This window comes from Dufourea novaeangliae, unplaced genomic scaffold (assembly GCF_001272555.1).
Source record: "Dufourea novaeangliae isolate 0120121106 unplaced genomic scaffold, ASM127255v1 scaffold54, whole genome shotgun sequence".
Lineage (NCBI taxonomy): Eukaryota > Metazoa > Arthropoda > Insecta > Hymenoptera > Halictidae > Dufourea > Dufourea novaeangliae.
In genome coordinates, this window is record NW_015373944.1 from 577,376 (window position 1) to 600,514 (window position 23,139).

Here is a 23,139-nt window from a genome sequence, read left to right on the forward strand (position 1 = left end):
CAGTCCGCAGGAAGAATATAGTGGAGTCGCAGTAGCAGCAGTGCGTTTGATTGAAATATTCCCCAAGCGTAGAAACGATCTTGGTGTTCCTAAACATTAAGATCATCAGATATTGTGGACTTGGCACGTCGGGAGGGGGCAGATTCCATAAATATTAAAAGCCTTCGTACCACGAAACTCATATGTTGCGTTCATCAACACGGCCATTTTGGGTTTATATGATCCTGTAATGAGTAACGAGAAACACATTTGGCAGCTTGAACTCACGAAGACCTCGATTTATGAAGCAGCCCAGTGTGCCCAAAGGAATTCATTATATCGTCAACGTATGTCATATGACATCGAAAGCTCAGCCAGAATGCACGCAAACGATTTAATCGAATCCCATGCGTGACTAACTGATGATTTTTGTGTTTCAAAAAGTGTCTCGAGAGTAACAAGTTCTTGAGAACACAAGAGTCACAGTGAGAACGTTCATTGAATATGTGGACCAGCTGGTTCGGTACAGGTACTTTCTATTCTGAGTTGATAATAACTAGGAATTCATTTATAATGTTCTTTAATACAATTTCGTACCTACATACTAACAACCAAACTCAGTTTTTAAATGTTTCCGCGTTTTCTTTCGCGCATGCGTCATTGGTAGGCATCCCAAGCACATAACCTCTATTTAAATACGGAATTAAATTCATGTTAACGACATTTGTTATATAAAGATTGGTAATAATAATTATTTATTACTCTGGAATATTATAATTATTAAAGAAGTACAGTGTGTACAGAAGCAAACATAAGGAACTTATGAATTTATCCGTTTCAACTGTGAAATTAACGAACAAACTGTATTTTCTAAGCGTTAGAAATAATTTACAAGATTGTTTTCTCTAGAATAAAACCTTAAAAATGTGCATAATGAGGTGACTATGAACAAAATCTCTTTCCAAGTAAACGATCTATTTATACTGTTTGGGCCCAATCTTTTCCGAACATTGTCTGGTAACTGTCTGTAATCGGTGTTTCGAATTCAAAACAACCGTTATTTTATTTAAAAAAAACTAGACCGTTGCTGTCTCTGTGTAACTCAAAATACTTTTACAACAAATAAGCAATGTTGATTTATTAATCTCGAGTCTGCGCCGACTTACAAATCCATTTTTTATCGCAGAAAGTATCATCAAAGATAACGATTGATATACACAGTTTACCTACGCAGGACGCATGTACTAACGTGTAACGACAGTCATTAAAACTTACGTATTCACTGAAATTACTGATTTCAACTTTTGTTCGGAAATAAAATAGCAAAAATTCGGTGCAATACAGGTTCGTTAGATTACACTATTTCTCGCAGCGAATGCAAACTACAAATTGTAAACTGTAGTATCATAAATACGTGTAAAATTAACTATTCCATTGATTTTATAGATTATATTCACAAAGTGAGTATGTCCAGGAGGAAACTCGGCGGTAACAAACAATTCGACAACGTGGATTACACACAGCTTAGAGAAACTGACACTGGTTTTGTTGATTCACAGGTAAGACATATTGTTTAAAGTATGGACAATATTGATAAGATAAGTAGTAAGTAAAAATAATTATTTGTAAGTTTGTGAATCCACCTGTAAAAATACCATGGAAAGCCATTACACTCGCAGCTCTTTTGTTTGTTGGGGGTACTGTAATGCTCATCATGGGTAGTCTGATTGTGAGTGGACACATTGACTCAAAAGTAAGTAAAAGCATTCCCCTTATATACTTGTACTACTTCATTATGATATACAGTTGTCATTTATCTTTTTCCAGTATTCTGATCGCATGTGGCCAATCATTATTCTAGGGATTTTAATGTTCATACCAGGAGCTTACCATATGAGGGTAGCTATCTTAGCGTATCAAAAAGTGCCAGGGTATTCTTTTGATGATATACCAGAGTTTGATTAATCATGCGTGACTTTTTTCCTAAAAGTACTTGAAAATTTTTACTTTTTGCTAGTACTACATTTGCACCGCATTGTGTCATGCAAAGTATTACTAAGTCTGTTTGCATTTGTATTTTTGGGTCACATATGAATTTTCTGAAACTCACAAACTGACAATCCATGGAAGATGTGCATAGTGTTCGTGAACTATTTATGACCTTAAAACATTTGTTTCTTTTTTATATTATTGGTGTAGATAATATCCAGTACCTATTAAGTTTTATTTTTAAAACGTTCGTACTTAGAACTATTATTGAAGAATTCATTTTATGTGAACTGTTAACTTGAACTGCATTTTTTAAAGTAAAATGCAGTTCCATAGCATTTTGGAACATCACACAAACTGTACAAATTTCTGTTCCACGAATCAGCTTTAAATAAAATCATTTTTTTATACATAGCATTAGAAACGTTTGCAGTTAATAAACTATTTTGCAGTACATACAGGTTTTATATAATTGTAATACCTATAAAGTGTATGAATGGTAACCTGTTGGAATTTCGGCAACACGATAAAAAGAAAGATATGAAGTTGTTTAATTCTATCAGTGCACTCAATTGCAATTACATAGTAGTTTCACAACGTCATCAAAACCGTAAAATGTAAACATTTGTACGTATACATATATGCTGTAGTTCCAAATGCAGTTCATGGTTGCATAGCAAGCATAGTATATAAGCTTGCACAGGTCCATTGTGTAACATATTTTAATTCATTGCAAGATATTCAACTTAAATTTTATATCTTATACCGAATAGGTTATAAAAATAAAACATTAAACAAATTACATTCATTATGAAACTCATAGTTTAAAAATGAAAAAGTAATATAAAACGTTGCGTTGATGATTACTTTGGTATGATTAGAAACAAAAGTAACACACAGTGGTCCATAAAAAAAGTATAAACAAAAACCCTGAGCCATTGTCATTGCGATTAATAAAATTAAATAAAATTCTGATTAGATTGTAAATACCTACGAAGGCTGGTGCCATTTAACTTTTGCAGTTTACCTTTTCTATTCTTTACCATCCAGAGAGGCGGATCAAATTGTTTTTTGAGCATATTTTTCATTAGTATTGTACTTTCCCTGATTTTATTATCACACCGCTGATTCATTCCTTCGTTACGATTGAGTTGCCTTTCCGATGGAGTGCTCTGCAAAAAGAAAAGAAGCAGGTATTCACTTGCCAAAATCTTGTAGTTGTGTTACAGTGTGTTCAACTTGCCTCGAAAAGAAGATACACTGAAAGTTGTTTTGACTTAATACCATTGATCGTGTGCCCAATATTTGTTGAAAGTTGTTGCAGTAAGTCCAAAATGGTAAGATACATTTCTTCGTTTGTCCAATCGGACTTCACGATGATATACGTTGCTGGACAAAACTGATCAATAGTAATAAACAATATCTCATTCTCGTTTCAAAAAAGTTTACAATTCCATTTTTATTCTCACACAAACAAATGAACGTGCGTCTATCTGACCTACCTGCACTGTAGAGTATATACCTAAACCGATTGCATTTTGATGCAGCTCCTTAGCTAACGTTAAGTTTATGCTCACTAATGAAGCAATCAGTGCACGGTAGGTTATCGCATTGAGTAAAAGATTATTCTTATTAATCAGTTCTCCAACACTGACGATCAGGTCGTGATCTTCTTTAAGTAATACCAACGAGACTATTTTATTCACATGACACGTCAAGTCTAAAAGAAGCAAAATGAGTTCGATTTAATCTCTACACAGCTTATTAACTATACACATAGTAAACGTTCTGTTTAATGCATTCTCTTACCTACTGGATAATAATTGCTACTCTGATCTACAATTAAAAATTTGAAAAGGAAAAACGCGTATTCCGGAGACGTTTCGCAAAATGCGTCTAAAAGAAGACTTATTATCTGTGCCCTAATATGACCATCCTTCTCATTATTTCGTACCTTCCATTTATTACGAGTTGTGTAAATAGTCTTACTTTCTGGAAGAAATAAACGATTTGAAATAGATCCGATTTCGACGTTACAACTGAATCTTACCGAAATTCCACGCGAAAATATACTTAAAAAATATGAACTGCTAACTCACGCTTAAGTAGAGCGAAAGCTTTCATAGGTTTTTGATTCGCTAAATAAATTTCTGCAAACAGTAGGATAGTGGCGGCGTCGAACTTATAAAAACTGTTTGACTCGTGTAGCATAATATCGATCTCTTTCAGCAACTTAAGTGCTAAAACCCAAAGTTCCCTTTCAACCAGATCGACCAGAACATGAATCGTGACATCGATTAATATTTCATAAAAAATAGCCGTTGCCCCGGTTCGGACTGTAATGTCCAAAAAGATAAAACGATGTTAGGTGTAACTTCAAATAAACGTCCAACGTCTGTTTGCAATATTTATATTTTATTCAGTTAAACCTTAAGATAAAAGTTATAGATAGAGTTACTTGTGACATCTGTTTTATTGTTGGACAATAATTTCATACTAAAACTGATCAATTATCGTGTCTTTATTTTATATACAACTACGTCTTTATTAATTTGGTCTATAGTTTTCGTCGGCGTATAATACGACAAAGAATTGTTGTTGACAATAAAACTTTTAAAAATGAAAAATGGTAAGAAATATTCAAACAAGTTTTGTTCTCGTAATATAATAAACAATAGATACATATATTTCCTTAAGGTAAACTAACAGTTTCAAAATAGAATATTCTAGTTTTAACATACCGTATAGTGTCTATACAAGTAAACTAATTTATTTCGCTGTAAATATATTAAAAACTGAGCTATCCTATCCTGAAACTTCGATATAAAATAATGTTCATCGATGATAAAGTACAAAAGTTAAGATATGAAATAACTAAAACGTGTATCAAAAATTTTATGTTATGGTGGATTTAATAATTACGAGGATTCAGTGGATTATGTTTTACCTGCGGTTGAGACAAGTTTACTCAAATGATACGGAAAATGCTCTACTTCGTTGCGAAGAATTTGGTAAAAAGCGCGTGTAAAAACGGACTTCTGTTTTTCGTTTGCAGAGTCCAGAATTGCCTTAACATGATCATGATCATTATGCTTTAGCCCTTCCTGCAGACTATGAACGTCAAGGTAAAACTTCCAAAACCTTTCTCTACCATGTATCGAATGTGGTTTAGGTAAGTCATCTGTCACATAAACATAATTATGAAAATAACATACCTATATTCATTTGTTCACACTTGTATAATATTTTTGAATCACTTTCTGAATCATACCTATTGGATGCAAGACGGACGAAGAAGTTCTATTTTGTGTGTTATTGTTATTATCGCAGATCACGTTCTTCCACACTTTTGGCGAAATCGTGTTAGGACTTTTATATGTAGTCGATAGAATTTCCGATTCATTTATTCCATTACTTGGGTCGGGTGATTTAATATATTCATCGGAAACCGTTGCTGCAGTTTCCTTCACCACTGTGTTTTGGTCTGGGCGTTTGAGTAAATTATTAAATCTCGACAATAAATTCTGATTGATCAGTTTGTGGGTTTCATAGTTCAGTTTACTTAGAATATTTTCATTTATGTCGTGAACGTGGTCCCCTATTGTTACGCATTCATTTAAAATAATATTGATAATTTCGGATTCCACATTTCCCACTCGTACTATTAAAGTTTTCATTGTACTCCAATATTTACCAAACGCAATATATTTCGATATTATGCCCGATATCCAGCTCACGAACTTGGTATCGTTGTCGTTTACTATTTTGTCTAAACAGTATACGATTGTTTCTATAGGAATTCCACGTTTTATCAATTGTCCAATACTATTTCGATATTGGGCGTCATTGGTACGATTAATAATATCTCCGTCATATAATTTTTTTAATAATTTCAGCGTGGTAGTGATATGATTGGTACATACAAATGCATTGTACAATTGTCTTAATGTTTGGTGACACATGTTTAACAATAATTGATCTATCACTTCAAAAAAATAATTTTCATTGATCCTAAGTAATCGTTCTAAATTTGGTAACAACTGCGCAATAATGAAAATATGTATTATTATGCAACGATTATAATATTAATACACAATATAATTATAATCAAATGTAAATTCTGTTAATTATATACATACGTTATGGTTAAAACGGCAATCTTGTTTACTACAGCTGGCAAATCTTACATAGTGAAAACAGTAGCCTTTAAAAATATTTGTAAATAATTCATTATTTTTTTGTTTCACAACATTTGCAGTTTTATGTGTCTGTGGAGTTTTAAAGCTTGACCCCCATAGTGTCTTTTCGTTTTCCTTCAAAACATTAATTGTACTGTTACTTATATTGTTCGTATCATATGCTTTATTAAATTCAGAGGAAATGTTTTTATAATAATTATCGAACACATTATCAGACATAAAATATGGCTTCTCAACAGGCAAAGATTTAGATGTTAACTTTTGTTGAACAGGTGCAGCTGGTTCATTGTATCTGGAAAAATTAGTGAACAATATTTTTCAAATGTTATAGTCAACTAATTTTCTTATTAATATAAAGAAATTATATACTTACTCTTCCATCAGAATTGAATCAGCAAACAAAGAGATACAATCATCTTCATCATAGTTTATGTTTTCATTATTAGAATTTGTTTGAACTGAAAGTAAACAAGTATTCTCTGGAGGTGATTTACATGATTCTGTCACTACTTCTTCAGATTTTCCTGTTTTTTGTACTGTATCATACTCTATTCTGTGAATATGTCCGATAGTTTCAGTTGAAGCCTGCTCTACTGATTTTGAAATACCTTGCTCTTTATTTAAGATCATTTTTGTTACTTGTATGGATACTGTATTATTATGTTCTTCAACACTAATACTGGCTTCATTATTACTTGTATCTACCGAATAAGACTCTGATCTAACACTATTTAACTGTATAATTTTATTAGAATCTTGATCTTTGCTGATTGTTTCTTTTTGACTTTTTGAATGTGTACACCAATTATGCCTATTCAATTTTACCTTCTTTACACCTACCCTACTAACATTTTCATCTGTGTACGAACGTTTCTGTGTTTGCAAACTTGTATTTGCATGCAAATGTCGCTGCATATTACATGTTCCATTGCTTATTTCATTACTCTTTCCTTCAATTATGCTTTCCTGCCTAAGTAAACTACATTCCTCAGTATGATCAGGAGAATCATTATTATGTAATGTATCAATTTTCTTTTCCATGGTTATTAGGTTTAAATTTCTTGATACCTGGTTAGTATTAATAGTTAAATCAGGTGAAGAGTTTTCAAAAACAAAAGATGATGCTTGACATGTAACGTTTTCATAATAGTCATTAACAAGTTTACAGTCAGGATATATTCCTGTAATTTCTGTTTCAGAGTTATTAGTTTTTTCCACTGAAATATTTCTTACAGAATCAAAAGTTTCAGATACACTAATTTGGGTAAATTCATTATTTGGTATAACTTTGTTACTACTATTTTCTATGTCAGTTGTAATATTTTGAGATAAACTGAAGCTTTCGAAATTTATTCCTTGTTCCATGGCTTTATCATTAAACGATCTTATAGTTTTATTATAATCTTTATTTTTTTCCCTTATATTCATTCCAATTTCAAATGTATCCTTTGGTAAAGCAGTTTCACTAGTAATAGTTGATGTTTTCCTTACACTCATACATGAAATGCTACTTGGTGAACAGACATAATGTTTTGCTTCCTCCATCAGTACTATATTTTGTTCTCTATTTGCAACTTCAGACACATAACTCCCTTCTGCAGTTTGATTACTGACAGTGTGTGACTCCTGTTCATTTGTAACATTATTGTTCAGTATACCTCTTATAGGAAAATCTACTTTGGATAAGTTTACTGTATCTTGTAAATTAGTTTCAGAATCTATGCATCTCATCTTAGTCTTAGACTCCCCTGTTATGGTCTTATTATTACTTTTTACAACAGACTTATTGCATTTCCAAAACCTAATTGAATCTACTTCTAAATTTGTGGTAGTTACATGTGTGTTATGTTTTTTTCTGATTAAATTATTTTTTTTTAATGCATTTGTCTTAGAATTTTCTAGTATTTCCTTAAAATTATTTATAATATTTGAATTCCTGTCATGCATTGTAATCCTTTCCAAGCAAATTTTTAATTTTTTTCCATTCCTCAATGCTTCAGCTTTCAAATCTGCTTCTGTTCGAACAATAGAAAACCAAAGTAACATGTTAAAAATGGTTATATATTTCAGATATAATTCTAATAATAAGAAAGTAATTAAAGTAAATTACCATGCTTTTTTTGCTGCAAGTTAGATGCAGGAACATTTTTTTGCATTCTTCCTGCAGAACTCTTTGTCCTTCTCAAGAAATTTTTAGAGACAATTTTCATATCACGTAACAAATCATGTCTCTTTATATGTTTAACAAGGGATGGATCATTTGATTTCTTTTTCTTATAGAAACCATTGGATTTTAACCACACGTGTACCTTCTCATTGTAACTCATATAAGTTGTATAGCTTGTGTTGCATTTATTTTTTAAATAATTATTTGGCAAAATTTGTAAAGAATTACTGTTCGAAGTGTTTTTAAATGTTGAACATTTTTCTAAGAGAATAATGGGTTCCTTAAAACCTAAAATGCTTTCATATTTCTTTTTTAACGCATGTGTACCATTACACATATTTTTATTAACTTCTGAATGCGGTTTTTTAACACGTGTATTAAACTTCTTTTTGATACATGAAAAGTCCCTTGTTGCCAGCATTTTTCTTACACCAATACAAGATAGATCATGTCAAGACTAAATCTCACAATCTGTTTGCTAAATTCTGTCTACATTAAAATAAACATAACACATTCATAGTTCAAATGAATATCAATATCAAACAGTAATTACAAAAACTACAAGTACTAATCAATGAAACACATTATAAATCCTAGAGAATTATATATAAAAATGTTGTACAAGGTAAATATGCAATGGAAATTATCAATACAAAACCCCTAATTCCTAATACACAATGTAAATCGATTGAAATAACATTATGGTTGATAATAACGCAACAGGTAGTACTCGACTTCCAGTCATAAAATTGATATATCATTTGTTTAATTTCGACGCTACCGGACACCAATAAACGAAATCCATAGTATTAAATATTAAAGATACGTTTCGATACCATAAACAAACTTTCAATTTTTTAAAGTCCTCACGGACGGTATCACGTGTCAGACATGAACATTACTGTGCATTGTAAGATTAAAAGATATTCTTACCGGTTTTTAGTCATTTATCAGGAATAATTGGTCCTCGCTCGTCATATTCGTCAGTCCAAATGACTAGAAACAACTAGGAACTCCCAAACACGGTATATTATTCGGAATTTCGTGAAAATACTCGTGTATGCATGAACCCGCACGCTTCTACGTCTCACCGCGAAAATATTCAAGTGCCGCTGCGAAGTGCGAGAATTACAAGCATTCGTGTATCGATATATCGATGTTGGTAGCAGCGTCCAAATGGTCAACGAGTTTTCTACACAAGAAGTTTGAATCTCCGCTGTTTTTAAACAATTTCGATGGCATATAGATCGTAATTTTCTATGAAAATGGAGTAGTGGTAAGTGCAGTTGGTTACGTCATTTTGCTTCCGCCATAAATGGTTAATATTAATTGTCGATAAAGTACATATTCGATGGAATTGTTTATTTTCATGCAATATTGAACGAGCAGTACTCTTTTTCGTAAAACTTCACTAGCTCTTCTGAATAATTATTCTTTGTTTATACGTTTATCATTTTTTCATCACGAGTACATTTAACTTTTAACACTTTAGACTTAGACTCTTAGATTATATGTATAACGACGAAAATTCGGTGCTACATTGTCTTTTAAGTCATGGTCAGGGGTTCCCAACGCAATGCAGAACCTTAGTAACGTGTAAAAGGCATATTTTAGTGCCAGTTCGAAGTTGCGAGAATCAAAACCATTCGTATCGATATATCGAAGTTGGTAGTAGCGTTCAAATCGTCAACGATTTTTCTACACAAGAAGTTAGAATCTCCGCCTTTTAAAAACAATTTCAGTGGTATATAAGCAACAAATGTATATGAAAATGGTGCTATATTGAATCTGAACCGCCCAATTTCGATAACATCGTTGAATCACTACTTCAAATGTAGTTGGCGACACATTACGAGATTTTGATTCAAATTCGGTAAGTGCAGTACGGTTACGTCATTTTGCTTTCACCATAGATGGTTAATATGAATTGCCGATAGAGATATATATTCGATAGAATTGTTCATTTCTTTGATTATACATTCGTCATTTCTTTATACGACAATCATGATCTAAATTCTAAATTAACGTCTACTATAATGCGTGTTCATGAGTACATTTGACTCTTCACACTTCAGATTTTAAAGCTATAATGGCTAAAACTCAGTGCTACGTGATCTCTTAAATGCTTAGCCATAGTCAGGGGTTCCCAATACTATGCAAAACCTTAGTAACGTGTAAGACACATATTCTAGTGCCGCTACGTAATTGCGAGAATCAAAACCGTTCGTATCGATATATCGAAGTTTGTAGTAGCATTCAAATCGTCAACGATTTTTCCACACAAGAAGTTTGTATCTCCGTTTTTTGAAACAATTTTGGTGGTATATAGGTCGTAAAGTTCTCTGAAAATGGTGCTACGTTGAACCTGAAGCGCTGACTTTTGATGACATCGATGAATGACCCTTTGAAATGCAGATAGCGGCAATTGACGAGGCTTCGATTCAAATTCGGTAAGTGCAGTTTAGATATGTTATTATGCTTCCGCCATAAGTGATTAATATTAATTGTCGATAAAGTATATATTCGATGGAATCGTTCAATTTCATGCAATATTAGACAAACAGTAGACTTTTTCAAAAAGCTCCACAAGTTTTTTGAATAATTCTTGTTGATACATCACTCAGTTATGTACGATTTCACGATCTAAATTAACATCTATATATTGTGTTCACGAGTCCATTTGACTGTCACACTTTACATTCTACAAATATAACGGTTAAAATGTGGTGCTACGTGATCTTTTAACTTTATCTATAGTCAGGGGTTCCTGATACAATGCAGAATCTCAATAACATCTTAGAGACTAATGCACTTTCCTATCGGATTTCAGAAAAAATAATGCAGGAAATAGAATGGAATTCCATTCGATCCATTTTAAAATCATACTTTGTCCATAAATTATTACACAATAATCAAAGGCAACATACTTTGAGTTACTTGACTTGAGAACACCCAGCCGATGGTCCTATTTGTGAGACAGATAAAAAAATAATGGAATAGCGAACGATAAAAAGAAAAAACAATAGTATTATAGAATAAGTGAGTAACCAGATGTAGTTGAATAGAAACAACATAAAACATATGAACAACGTTCATTAACACTTTGAGAGACAAACCAATATCCACCAAAATTCCGCAGAATTAAAATCCTTTTATCACAATAATTATTTTTTCTTGTGACTTTGTCTAGTTTTCTTTCATGTCTAACTGTAGGTAATTTTTCCCATTTGACCAACACAGTGGCATCCATATGTACAATACATGGGTGACGTCAGTTAAAAAGTTAAAATCTACGAGTAATTAAAATCAGTTACTTAATTATATTAAGATTCACTAACAGAAAAAGATTACTGTTCCACTAAAAGCTATATCAATAAAGAACACGACGACGGAGTAACGGTTTCACGGGAGAAAGTTTTAGGGCGACAATTTTAGGGGTCGAGTTTGTATATATTTGTAAAACGCGCGATGCACTCGAGGAAGAAACACTCGAGTCTGCGATTTCGTCGGCCTTCGGAACAGACCTGACAGAAAAAAAACCTGAAATTAAACAGCGGTGAAAGCGAACCGCTTGAAGTGTCGCGAGGCGAGGACTTGTCTAGCATGTGTGGCCAGTCTCGAGGGAAGATTAGTCACAATAGCCCCTCGAGAAAAAGGACGCGTCTTTTTCAAATAAACGCTAGGGTTTTTGGGAAACACAATGGAACGGTTATACCGTTGCCACACGGTGTCTGGAAAAAATCATTCGAACGACAGAGGCCATAAACCGTTTCATTCGCCGGAGACACGTGCAAAAGGCATCCTTCTGTGCGCGGACTACGAGCACATTTTATTTTATGACCATTACCAGTTAACCGAAAAGTTAATTTTGCCTGCTAGCCTTTTGAAACAGCTTTTCATATGATCCTTTGGAATTTAGAATTTAAGGTCACCCTTGGTGGGCTAGCTAATCTTGGTCATTTCCATCTGCATTCTATTTCAATTTCCACCTCTCGGAACTAGCCATACTTAACTGTTTAATTTAATAACTCCTATTAAATATTCAAGATTCACATATACCGTACGAGTTACGTAATAAGAATAATGTTAACGGCAAGATTATAGTTAAATGATCTTTATTCGTACAACGGACATACAAAATTAGTCAGTCTATTCTTAAGTTAAATATTGTAAACGGTATTGTCCAGATTATTATAAGCCATCTGATCGTCGATCCAGTTGCGTAACGAAGCAATATTAGCATAGACACCTGGAGTACCGCTCTGACCGCAATCGATTCCCCATGCTACGATGCCCACTTGCTCGTACCTGCTGGGATCGTTTCTGTTCGGGCACATCAAAGGACTTCCTCCGTCACCCTGAAGAAGCAAATCGCATACGTCATATATGAAGTATAATACCATGCCGCTGTATGAAATTTTTAGAGGACTTAAGCTGTGGTAATACCTTGCAAGTGTCTTTGCCAGGCTCTCCACCGGCGCAGATGAAACTGTCGTGAAGACGGAAATATTTTCCTAATCTGGTTTCGCGTAAATTACTTTGGCATCTATCGCGTGGAACGATCGGCAATTCAATTTTCTTCAGGATTATCTGGTAGTGACCCTGTTTACCTGGAACGATCATTACGGTCAGGTACCTGCGGTACCATAAACGGTGGACTTCGAGTGGAAGCCTATTGTTCCGCCAATTAAGCTCGATCAGGACGGTCAACGAATATATTCCAAACGGACAACAAACGGAGCAGCTGGTTTCACGATTAAACGAATAGAATATAAATGCACTTACCGAATGTATCTTTTCCCCAGCCGCTGGCGAAGCATCGAGATCCATCGTAGACGGTATTATAGTCTGGCAGGCATATAATATCGACATTCTCCGCGAGTTCAACTGGCTCGGTTAAGATCAAAAGAGCGACATCGTTGTAAAGAGCACCGGAATGATATTTCTCATGGACGATCACCTTTTGCACATTGCGGTCCTGATGGGGGAAGATCTCGTTCGCTGTCTGCGTGTCCCATTCACCCGCTCGAATTTTTATTTCGTGCGGTTGTTTCCTGTTTAATGGATAATTATCAAGATGATTGTTACAATGTGTAACGAAGGCATGTTATTAACGACTGAAACGTACCCTTGCACGCAATGAGCAGCTGTCAATACGACCTGTTTATGGATCAGAGAACCACCGCACTGGTACCCGATTAACTTCTGATTACCGTCACCGATCGTCAGTTCCTTCAAGATTGCCACCATCCACGGGAACTCACCGAATTGAGCCTCGTTTTCGAACCCGGTGATCCGGAAACCAACACCGTCAGGGTGTCGTTGTCCGCAACCCTTTCTTTGGGGGGGACGTGGCGTAACTTGTTCTCCAGGTTGGAGCACGTCTGGCGTTTTACAGCAGTGGTCCAGGTAGTTTGGACAGGTGCCGTGGCCTACCCTATATCGGTAATAAGATTAAAGAGATTATCGTTTACAACTCGTTCAATCGGATAATAGAGACCTGTGTTGTATTTATCTCGTTGTACTCGACGAGATTATAATTTTCTAGTGTTTGATAGTCGTTTACATTTCAGAGTCGTAGGAGATAATGATGTTCTAAACGAAATACATCTAGAGAGAGGAGGGAGTGCATCCAAAGCAGTCTTGTGTGGAGTGCAGAATCAGAAAATAGACGATACATCGTGTGAAACTCCTAGTGTTCTTGTTGTTAGCTGATGAATATTTTCACGTATGGTATCAATATCTCCAGATCGATCTTCAAGCAAATACGCTTGAAAAGTTTGTGTTCGTTCTGATCATAGAAGTTATCGTTATTAGTCGTGTATAAATTTCATACAGACAGGCGTTGATTCTGCCCTTAGAGACTAGTCTTTGAAAAACTCACTCATCGTTGAAACCAGACCTAATATCAATTAGCCCAATTCCGTCTTCCAAGACGGTCCCGTTGCGACAAAGATAGTACGGCACGCATTCGCAGTCGTCCGGCAACGGTTTCGGCTGGTTCTGAGTTCCTACGTAAGTCGGCGACGTTGAGGTCAACAGATCCGAGATCATGGAGTCCAAATCACCGGACTGTTTTTGATCGACGGGCGGTTGACCGTCGGGAGGGGGCCCGAACACGTTCAATATCGTGGCATCCAGATTTGCGTTCGTTTGTTCTTGAGGCGCAGCCAGAGAATAACTGGCCAGAACCAGAGTTAACAATAATAGTTTCCACATCGTGATGTTTGAGGTCCTAGAACAGAAACAGTAGAAGATTTTGTAGAATCGTAAAAAATATGGTGTACAGTCTCTTGAACAGGCATATGTGTTTCTTATTCGAAGGATTAAATCAACTATTTACGGTGCTTACATGAAACGAGTATTTACCAATAGAATGATTAATTAGCACTATTCGCGGTAACGACGCCGCGGAAAACGATTAAGATCGTGAGAGACTATCAATTCAACTTCAAACAGTATATATATTTTTTTCAAATATAAGTGACGATGACATCACAGTCTCGTGAACGAAACCGGCGATGCAATTGAGCGCGTGAGTCCTTCAAGATTGAAAAATAAGGAAATAAGACGCGCGTCCTATTAAAATTCACCTGACGACGATTCCCCTCGGTGGTTCGACAATATGATTGATAATAATTAATCTAACGTTATGGTAATGCCGTACATCTACAGAGTTTTCCGTATATTAATGATTTCTCAGGCTAAATATATAAATAAACACGGAAATTCGTTGTAATTGGAGGCTGAACACAGACACGATAACGATGTGAATAAATATAGCGTTTCAAATTCTTGGTATTGATGGTTGGATACAATCTACGATTTTTCAAGTATGTACCATGGGACGAAACAGTACAGTTAACTTGAGGGGTTCAAGGTGATCAAGTTTGTCGCCGAAAAAGCTGCATTCTCGACTTGGCCGAGAACAGAGAAGATTTTAACCGAAAGGGCACGTATTATAACATGTGAACTAAATATGTATGTATAAATCTCCTCGCAAATGGTTAAGCCACCGTATATGTACAGTCGACTCTGTTTTCCTGTCTGGAATTTCCAAGACACTTATCACAGTCGTTCGAAGTGAACAAAATAACGCGTGTGCTTTGCGCGAGTCGATGGGTCACGCTACATATCTTCGAGTAGAAATTATCTATCGTTAGATTGAGAGAAAACATAATATTATTCGTTGCCGTCTCGACGATAAGACGTAACTAGAAGCTCCTGTCAAATTTAGCGTATCGGTCCTCTCTCTTTTTCCTTATGGAGATGTGATCACACATTATATAAGTAATTAACATCGGTTCAACATCCACGATTAAAATGTGCTCGACACTGACCTTTACCGAACACTGATCGACCACTGATCTTACTATAAAAGTACTAAGTTGGAAGTTACAGTCACGTGGCTTGATTGCCGCCAGATTCCGTTACGTTAATTCTACCAAACGAATTCGAAAATAAATCGAACAGAACAGTCCAGTGCAATTGTAATAGAGAAGGCTAAAGATGACAAATGTTAGTCGTCGTAATAAGTGGTCTCTGTAATTACCGAGTATCGGGATTATTGTAAACATCGCATGTCAAAAGAATCGACAGAGCTCACAGTATTCGCAAACAACGACATGTTTACTTTCCGAAGAAGGAAGCGAGTTAACAGAATTTTCATTGATCCCACGTGCGAAACGACAAGCTCTCAGTGTCCAAGCAAATCGTCGTCGAACTTCGAAATATATACCGAATAACGATGGATCACTCACCGTGTATCGATTCCAGTTGCCAAAGAACGAGTTGTCTCTTCAAGGAACACCGCACGATTGCGACGTGCCGGACACCGGATTCGTGATTTGTTCGCTTACGCACACAGCAGCCAGACGTCCGGGGAACATATATAAGAATCTCCCCCTCCCAATCTTCACGTTTCCTTGATTCCTCATCGCTGCCGCGGACAGAACATGTATACTTATGCTGGGTTGGACGTTCTTGGTCCAACTGACGCGACGCGCGAAAGGTGGTATTCCCCGTCTATTACACCTACCTCTGGCCATGGAATCGTTACCGATTTCTCGGAAGCTTATGGAACGGTTTAAATTATTTTTCCAGCGAACCCCCTGGAGCAGGCTTACCCAGCGGGCCGATAAGACGGATCGCGTGAATCACTCGATGGACGTCAAGAGTAATTCTCTCGCTATTGGACCCTACGCTGGGTAAGCCGTAAGGTTGACATTAACCAGAACCCCTTAAGACGCTACACAATAACCAAACCATCTGTGTGTGGTCTGTACCCTGGTGTCCAATCGTTCAGGCCACGTGTGCATACCTACCCAATAAACGGTTTCCGAACGTCCCTGACACGGAAAACGAAGAATCCTTAAAAATTGAGGAAACGCCAATTTCCTTGGCAATAAAAACTTTCTTATTGCCGGTTATATTCCAACGGCACCCGTTCTAACGGATTTCAACGAGGTTGCCCCACGGAAATTTTGCTGTCAATAATAAAATGTACATCGCGAGAAGGTCGTTCGTTCTCCAATTCGCACATGAGCCGGCGAGCCTCTTAACTTTTGCGCATTTAATTTCTGAGGACGTTGCGCTCGGAACGTGCCAAGCGTTAAGCGCGTGGTTTCGTAGAATTCGCTGGTTTTATTGTGTCAAGGTCAAGGGTGAAACGTTTTCGCAACAATTTCGGAGTACACCGATCGAAAGCCGGTCGAAATCTATCGTTTCGGTAGATTCTTTGTATGCTGATGAAGAGAGATGCATAATACGAACGCGAGTTTGATTTATATATCACGCGGCAGATGTCGCGAAAGTTGCAACGATGCTATCGGGCACAATAGTTTAGACGTCGCTTTAGTGAAAGAAAATGATTGTGGATGAAAAATGAGGTCACATAATTGAACTCTATATACCTGGGACAATAACAGAGTACGGAAAACTCTATGTAGATGAAAGAATTGTTTCGAAAATATATCTCATTACCTCTCCTTTCCTCTACTTACTATCCTGTAGCAAATTTGAGTATAGGCAGATATAAGATGCGACAGTACATACAGAAAATATGTGTGTAAGAGTGAAATAGGAATACCTTTCACACAATGTTCTCTGTCTAACAGGCCTGCGAAACCTCCAATATTCACAGTTATTGTTCCAAATATACAGTTTAATGGGTCACATACAATGCTCCTAATAGTCGTCAACGATGCATGCAGATTTTCTGATAACTCGTATCTTTTGATTCGCATCAGGCTGCCGCGACAAGCGAACGTTACGATTCGCGGAGTAATTAAATGATCGAACATTGGGCACAATATTCGCATGAATGTACGGTTTCACTTTCTAGCGCGTTATTAATTTCAATCATACGCGTTCAAGCGATACTCGATGCTTTTTACCAGGAAAATCTTTAAGGTTATGTTTCAACCTGCATTAAATCCGGCTATTTATATGAATTAATAATTTAAATATTACGCAGCTCGACAAAATATTAATTGACGTAATCAATATGTATTATTATAATGTATCAGTAAGGGAGGGAAAAAAAGTAATACTTCCATCCGTGACAATGTCATATTTGTACACATTGCCATGACCAGGATTCGAACCTGGGTTACTACGGCCACAACGTAGGGTCCTAACCACTAGACGATCACGGCTATTGGAAGAGTTGTTCTTTCAATTCAACTTTTCACATGACTAGCTCAACCGAAATGAACACACGTTACGTGACAGTTGTTTCGTGATGTCGCTGTTAATTACATCACGAACATAATAATCTTAGAAGTGTTTATGTAAAATACGATTGAAACTCGGGAGATTTTGGAAATTCCAGGAACATTATTTCGAAACGAAATTTTGTGTAATTTAAACAGAATTTAATAGAATTCTCTGAAAATTTGATCATACATTAAATAATTGTTTCGTAATCTATACAACGACGAAATTCGTGGAACATGCGAATGCGTAAACTATGGTGCACTTTGATCTCTGGTGTCTAGCAGGTCTTATCACAGAGCGATTAGATTTGTACGTTTCTTTTCGAATGTGTTCAACTGTCGACCTATGTATACATTAAATAATAATTTCTAAATTACAAATCACTAATGTTTAACTGTAACAACGAGGACTAGATCTATTGAAAATACTGCTCTGGCGACAGGTGAAGATTCGTAAAAAAAAATTACGATCCATAAGTAGCTAATTGTTGATCAATCCATTGTGTGAATTGCGCGACATTCGTGTACACGGCGGGTACATTGGATGCTCCGCAACCGATTCCCCAAGACACGATGCCAGTCTGTGAGAAAAATGGAAAAAGAGCCTAAATTGTGTTCCGAGTCGTCATTCTGTTATAATAAAAGCGTTAATTCGGTAAATGTATACCATTCCTAGTCAACGTATGCACTTACTAATCCAGTTAGTAAATGTATTCTCAAGAAATGAAATGTATACTTTTACTATTAAATGTATTTACATTTCTGATTTAGTCAAAAGGATACACAAAGAAAAAATGTATTAATTTCACTAAATACTTTGCTAGCATTTGTTCATATGAATCATATAACTTATAAATGTTGGCTTAATAGGGATGCGTCTTTACAATTTATATACATAGGTAGTTAATTTCACGAGTAAAAATCGTTTAGGTTATATTATTAAAATGAATAAAAACAGTATGAAGGAAAAGTTCTATGAGTGTGTCCGAAGATCAGAAGATCCTAATAGTTTTCATGTATGTCAAGCAACGTACTTAAATTAATAGACGAAATCAAAGCTGCTGAAAATGGAAGTAACAAAAAAAAATCGTAACTATTGGTTTTTACGACATTATGATGTTGTTACTATATAAAAAAATTATACTTTCGACATTATGATTTTACTAACGTGCTGTAGGAAATGTATGCATTATATAGTAAATGAATATATTTACTAAAAATACTATACATTCTTATCTCCGGTTCATATTTCTGCTAAAATTATACTGGCAAGTGTATACATTTACTAAACTTCGAGCTTTTACTGCGACATATCCACTATTTTACCTGAAAGTATTGTCCCGTTGCCGTTAGATAGACGAGGGGTCCTCCACCGTCTCCGCTACACGTGTCCCTGTTTGCCTCACCGCCTGCGCACGTGAAAGAGCTGTGCAATTGAAAGTACGGCCCTAACTTCGTTGTCCTGAGTCGATTCTGACAATCCGTTCGATCGACGATAGGAAGCTGCACCTTGCGTAGCTCGGTTTGATACGTGCCCCCTACACAATTATCAATTTAATCAATGATTTAATTTTGTTTTTATTTTATCTCCACTTATAGCTACATTTTATCTACTCGACATTAGAAACTATTTATACATTTCTGTTATTTTATCAACGTATGCAATGAAAATGTAAACAAAACGCGAAATCGGATATTACCGAATGAATTCTTTCCCCAGCCTGTCCCAAGGCACCTGGTACCAGCCGGGAAAACCAGCCCCTGTTGCGGTATACAAATAGGTGCCACGTTTACGCTGTTATTGACCGGCTTGTCCAAAATAACTACCGCTATATCATTGAATAGTGCACCGCTGTAAAACAACGGGTGGGTCACTACGGTCTTCACGTAGACCTGTTGGTAGGGTACTGGCTGGTTGGTGCTTTCCAGGTTCAATTGACCGATACGCGCCACCAGTCTACCGTTGTTTCGACTGACAAAAGATTTTTCAAGCTCTATTAAAAAGAAAAATACCGAAAATTCATCTAGAGATTCGTGAAATGAAACTCACTTAATGACACAATGCGCGGCTGTAAGAACCGCTGTATTGGTGATCAGAGATCCACCGCATTGGAACAGATATTTTCCATCCGTTTGCAATGCAAGCAAGGCGACCATCCAAGGAAACTCCCCGAAATACGTTCTGCCGTTATCCACGGGATAGGGTTGCGCTGTGAAATCAAATAACCTTTCAACATTCCCAAATTATTTAAATATAATCAACGAAATATTTTGTTCCATTTTTGTGTGTATTACACGAAATACCAATGATTTACAAGAACATTTGAACATTTTGAAACCGTCTAATACCGTTTTTCATTCGTTGCGCGATTTGGCAACTTTTTTACTTTTATCACAGTTGTATGTACACAGGGTTGGTTCACCGAATACTACCACTTCGATTTACGTGACTCTTATTATTCGTAGCGAAAAATGATTCACGTACAGTTGTGTAAATATAAATCCAAATGGAAAAATCTGGTGAACCATCCTGTATAACAATTCCCATTATAATAATATTATTATAATGATATTATATTACAAGACCCCTTAATTCCCAGAAGACGGATGGTCTAGTACTGACACGACAGACGAATGCAGGGTCATTTCGACCCACAGTAGAATTTCCATTCTACGCAGGTTTGAAGAGGAAATTATGCATAAAATTTTATGCATATCTTCAAGTTCATATTTCACCTTTACATATAACAGCAAAGAATATAGCAATAATTACAGATGGGTTAAAATGACCCTGCATTCGCTGTACCCCAGTTAAAATACATAACCATACGGCAACAGTGGGAATGAAAGGGATAACATAATGCGCGAAACACGATTGTGCGGTTCAATCATCCTTCCTTCAGGATTCATCGTTTTACCTGGTGAGTACGTCGTGTTCTGAACACCGCATCCGGGCTGCGAGAATGACGCCTCTCCGTTCACTATATTCTCTGATAATCCATTAGGCGATTCCCGGCGTCGTTGACCGACGATAGTCCCGGCTCGACAGCAGACCTCGTCCGCGGATGGGCACGCAGAGAACCTGGGGTCGATGGCGCCAGCCCCATCCCAGCTGACCGAGTTACCATCGGAGCACAGCCAGGTCTTCATGCAGTAACAGGCCTGAAGGGTGCCTGGATACCTAACGGGCCCGAGAACCACTGGGATCCCATTCGTGTACAACGGATTCACCCCGCCGCAGCAGGTGGCGGGAACAGGACAGGCTTGCTGGCCGTAAGTCGCCACGGGACTCGCAACGCCGACGTTAACCGGGATCACGATCCCATTGCTGCACTGAATACTGCTACCGCACAACACGCAGATTTGCGGGCTGACGACCGGAGGGTTGGTCGGCGGCAACTGTATCACGCTGGACGGTCTGCAACAGACCTGATTGCTGCTGGGACACTGAACGTACTGCAATCGTGGATTGATCACCCCTTCGCCCGACGAGCCGATTACCCCGCTCGGATCGCATTGCGACGTCAGAACACAGACGCAGACTTGGGTGAATGGTGCCTCTGTATTTGGGAACACCACCGGGGCAGGCGTGGTCGTGGTCGTTGTTGTAGTCGTCGTGGTAGTTGGTTTCATAGTTGTCGGTTTCATGGTTGTAGTAGGTGTCGTAGGCTTAGATGTGGTGGTTGTCGCGTTCACCAGGGTACAGCATACTTCTTGATCCCCTGTGCATCTTCGGTACCTAATGTGGACGGAATTGTCAGATTCGTAGCCGAGAATCTAGGCCCTAGAATGGTGGTTTCTAGCGGAATCAGGAGGGATACACTTACCTAATATCGATCGTTCCTACTTTATCCGTGGTGACGGTACCATTAGCGTCGCAGAGGTAGTAGGGCACGCAGACACAATTCGCGGGCGGCAGGGTGGTTTGGATTTTCTCGATCTTCTGAATGTTTTTCTTCAGTTTCAGCAAATGGAGGAGGAAGAACGGGGACGATTCTCTGTGAAGTGAATCGCTGTCCGTCTCTTTCGTGGCCCTCTGGCTCGGCCCATCGAGCGAGTTTGTTATCGAGATCGTTACAGCCAAAGCGACGACGACGTACGTTAACGCGAACAGCCGCGACATGATTTGTGTGTTTCCTATCCACTGGCTCGGTTCCTATTGAACGATTTTTAACGCGACTCCGCGGGTTTATGTGGACGCAGGATGTGTTGTATTTCCTGACGGGTTGGGAATGTCCCAGGTTCAGATAACAAGCAAATTGCTTTGTTTGCAAACACTTGGTTGCATGGACCGATTCTGAATTTCCCCAAGCTTGTAATTTTTATGTTGACGGTAAGGTGTGAAACGGTTCTGAAACCACCTTTTCAAACTGTTATGTAAAGGTTCCGACTGAAACAATTATAAAGAACCTAAATTTCAGACTATATCAGTTGCAGTTAAGGTTCTTATATCAGGTCCCGTTTTAATTCTATACCTGTTATTTTGTAGGTTCTGTACAAGTTCCAAAATGGTTATAGAACCGATTCTCTACAGAATTTTATAGTCACTGAAATCACAATATGTTGCGCTTATACATTACTGTATACATACATATAAGCATATTTCGTGCGAATATAGTATGGTAAAATTTTGTTAAGCAGTTAAAAATTTATATTAACGAACAATATTCATACTACAAAATAATTATATGTAAAAAAATGTGTATATATGTATATATTTACTTACTGATTTATAATAATTTTTACAAAATTTTCCTTATACATAGTAATCTATACTGTAATCTGTTGTGATTTCATTTACTGTTGAGAATCGGTTCCACAACCGCATTTTGCAACTTGTATAGAACCTAAAAATTAACTGATATAGTATGAACTTTCGGTTTTTTATAATAGTTATTCAGAATAAAGGTTCTTTATAACTGTTTCGAGAACCTAAATCGATAGCATAACAGTTTTCAAGCCATGGCTGGACGGTGCGTCGAGCTCGGGACGGCTTTATAGTTTTTATTTCCTTGAATCATGTACCTGTAAGTTGTCTGTGATTATTTAATGTTTAAGGAATATTTATCTATTTTCATTGTAAATTTCG

General features: G+C 36.8%; 3 protein-coding genes and 1 non-coding gene across 5 annotated transcripts; 1 reads left to right on the top strand and 3 right to left on the bottom strand.

Annotated features, from left to right (window-relative positions):
• Positions 1 to 469: 469 nt before the first annotated feature.
• On the top strand, positions 470 to 2,007 carry LOC107186001 (transmembrane protein 230). 2 transcript variants are annotated; one of them, XM_015573790.1, is made up of 5 exons: positions 470 to 508; positions 1,166 to 1,323; positions 1,426 to 1,538; positions 1,610 to 1,732; positions 1,807 to 2,007. In XM_015573790.1, the coding sequence occupies exons 3-5, from the start codon at positions 1,446 to 1,448 to the stop codon at positions 1,942 to 1,944; spliced, it is 354 nt and encodes a 117-aa protein (XP_015429276.1). In that variant the 5' UTR covers positions 470 to 508; positions 1,166 to 1,323; positions 1,426 to 1,445; the 3' UTR covers positions 1,945 to 2,007. The 2 variants fall into 2 exon arrangements, with proteins under 2 accessions (XP_015429276.1, XP_015429275.1); XM_015573789.1 differs by lacking the exon at positions 470 to 508 and adding an exon at positions 754 to 917.
• Positions 2,008 to 2,840: 833 nt separating this feature from the next.
• LOC107185923 lies at positions 2,841 to 7,898 on the bottom strand. The gene is made up of 10 exons (XM_015573700.1): positions 7,401 to 7,898; positions 6,541 to 7,235; positions 6,108 to 6,459; positions 5,240 to 6,008; positions 4,916 to 5,149; positions 4,068 to 4,304; positions 3,778 to 3,960; positions 3,471 to 3,688; positions 3,212 to 3,367; positions 2,841 to 3,140 (listed from the first exon to the last, which is right to left on the bottom strand). The coding sequence occupies exons 1-10, from the start codon at positions 7,896 to 7,898 to the stop codon at positions 2,928 to 2,930; spliced, it is 3,555 nt and encodes a 1,184-aa protein (XP_015429186.1). The 3' UTR covers positions 2,841 to 2,927.
• A 4,537-nt stretch (positions 7,899 to 12,435) lies between these two features.
• LOC107185924 lies at positions 12,436 to 22,173 on the bottom strand. The gene is made up of 12 exons (XM_015573701.1): positions 21,878 to 22,173; positions 20,969 to 21,789; positions 20,101 to 20,260; positions 19,751 to 20,022; positions 19,377 to 19,588; positions 18,519 to 18,631; positions 16,095 to 16,190; positions 14,219 to 14,569; positions 13,463 to 13,771; positions 13,120 to 13,388; positions 12,781 to 12,944; positions 12,436 to 12,692 (listed from the first exon to the last, which is right to left on the bottom strand). Exons 1-12 carry the CDS (start codon positions 22,171 to 22,173, stop codon positions 12,495 to 12,497), a joined length of 3,261 nt encoding a protein of 1,086 aa, XP_015429187.1. The 3' UTR covers positions 12,436 to 12,494.
• Trnah-gug lies at positions 17,919 to 17,990 on the bottom strand. The gene has a single exon. It is a non-coding gene; the product is annotated as a tRNA-His (tRNA).
• Positions 22,174 to 23,139: the final 966 nt, after the last annotated feature.

What these genes read in the sequence shown, in the direction of transcription:
- LOC107186001 (XM_015573790.1), top strand. Translation starts at nt 1,446, where the DNA reads ATGTCCAGGAGGAAACTCGGCGGTAACAAACAATTCGACAACGTGGAT. An exon ending in CTGGTTTTGTTGATTCACAG is followed by an intron (nt 1,539 to 1,609) that starts GTAAGACATATT and finishes ATTATTTGTAAG; the next exon opens with TTTGTGAATCCACCTGTAAA. An exon ending in GTGGACACATTGACTCAAAA is followed by an intron (nt 1,733 to 1,806) that starts GTAAGTAAAAGC and finishes ATCTTTTTCCAG; the next exon opens with TATTCTGATCGCATGTGGCC.
- LOC107185923 (XM_015573700.1), bottom strand. Translation starts at nt 7,898, where the DNA reads ATGAGATGCATAGATTCTGAAACTAATTTACAAGATACAGTAAACTTA. An exon ending in GATTCAATTCTGATGGAAGA is followed by an intron (nt 6,460 to 6,540) that starts GTAAGTATATAA and finishes TAATTTTTCCAG; the next exon opens with ATACAATGAACCAGCTGCAC. An exon ending in AGCTTTCGCTCTACTTAAGC is followed by an intron (nt 3,961 to 4,067) that starts GTGAGTTAGCAG and finishes TATTTCTTCCAG; the next exon opens with AAAGTAAGACTATTTACACA.
- LOC107185924 (XM_015573701.1), bottom strand. Translation starts at nt 22,173, where the DNA reads ATGTCGCGGCTGTTCGCGTTAACGTACGTCGTCGTCGCTTTGGCTGTA. An exon ending in GCCGCGCATTGTGTCATTAA is followed by an intron (nt 20,023 to 20,100) that starts GTGAGTTTCATT and finishes ATCTTTTGTCAG; the next exon opens with TCGAAACAACGGTAGACTGG. An exon ending in CTGGGGAAAGAATTCATTCG is followed by an intron (nt 19,589 to 19,750) that starts GTAATATCCGAT and finishes ATAATTGTGTAG; the next exon opens with GGGGCACGTATCAAACCGAG.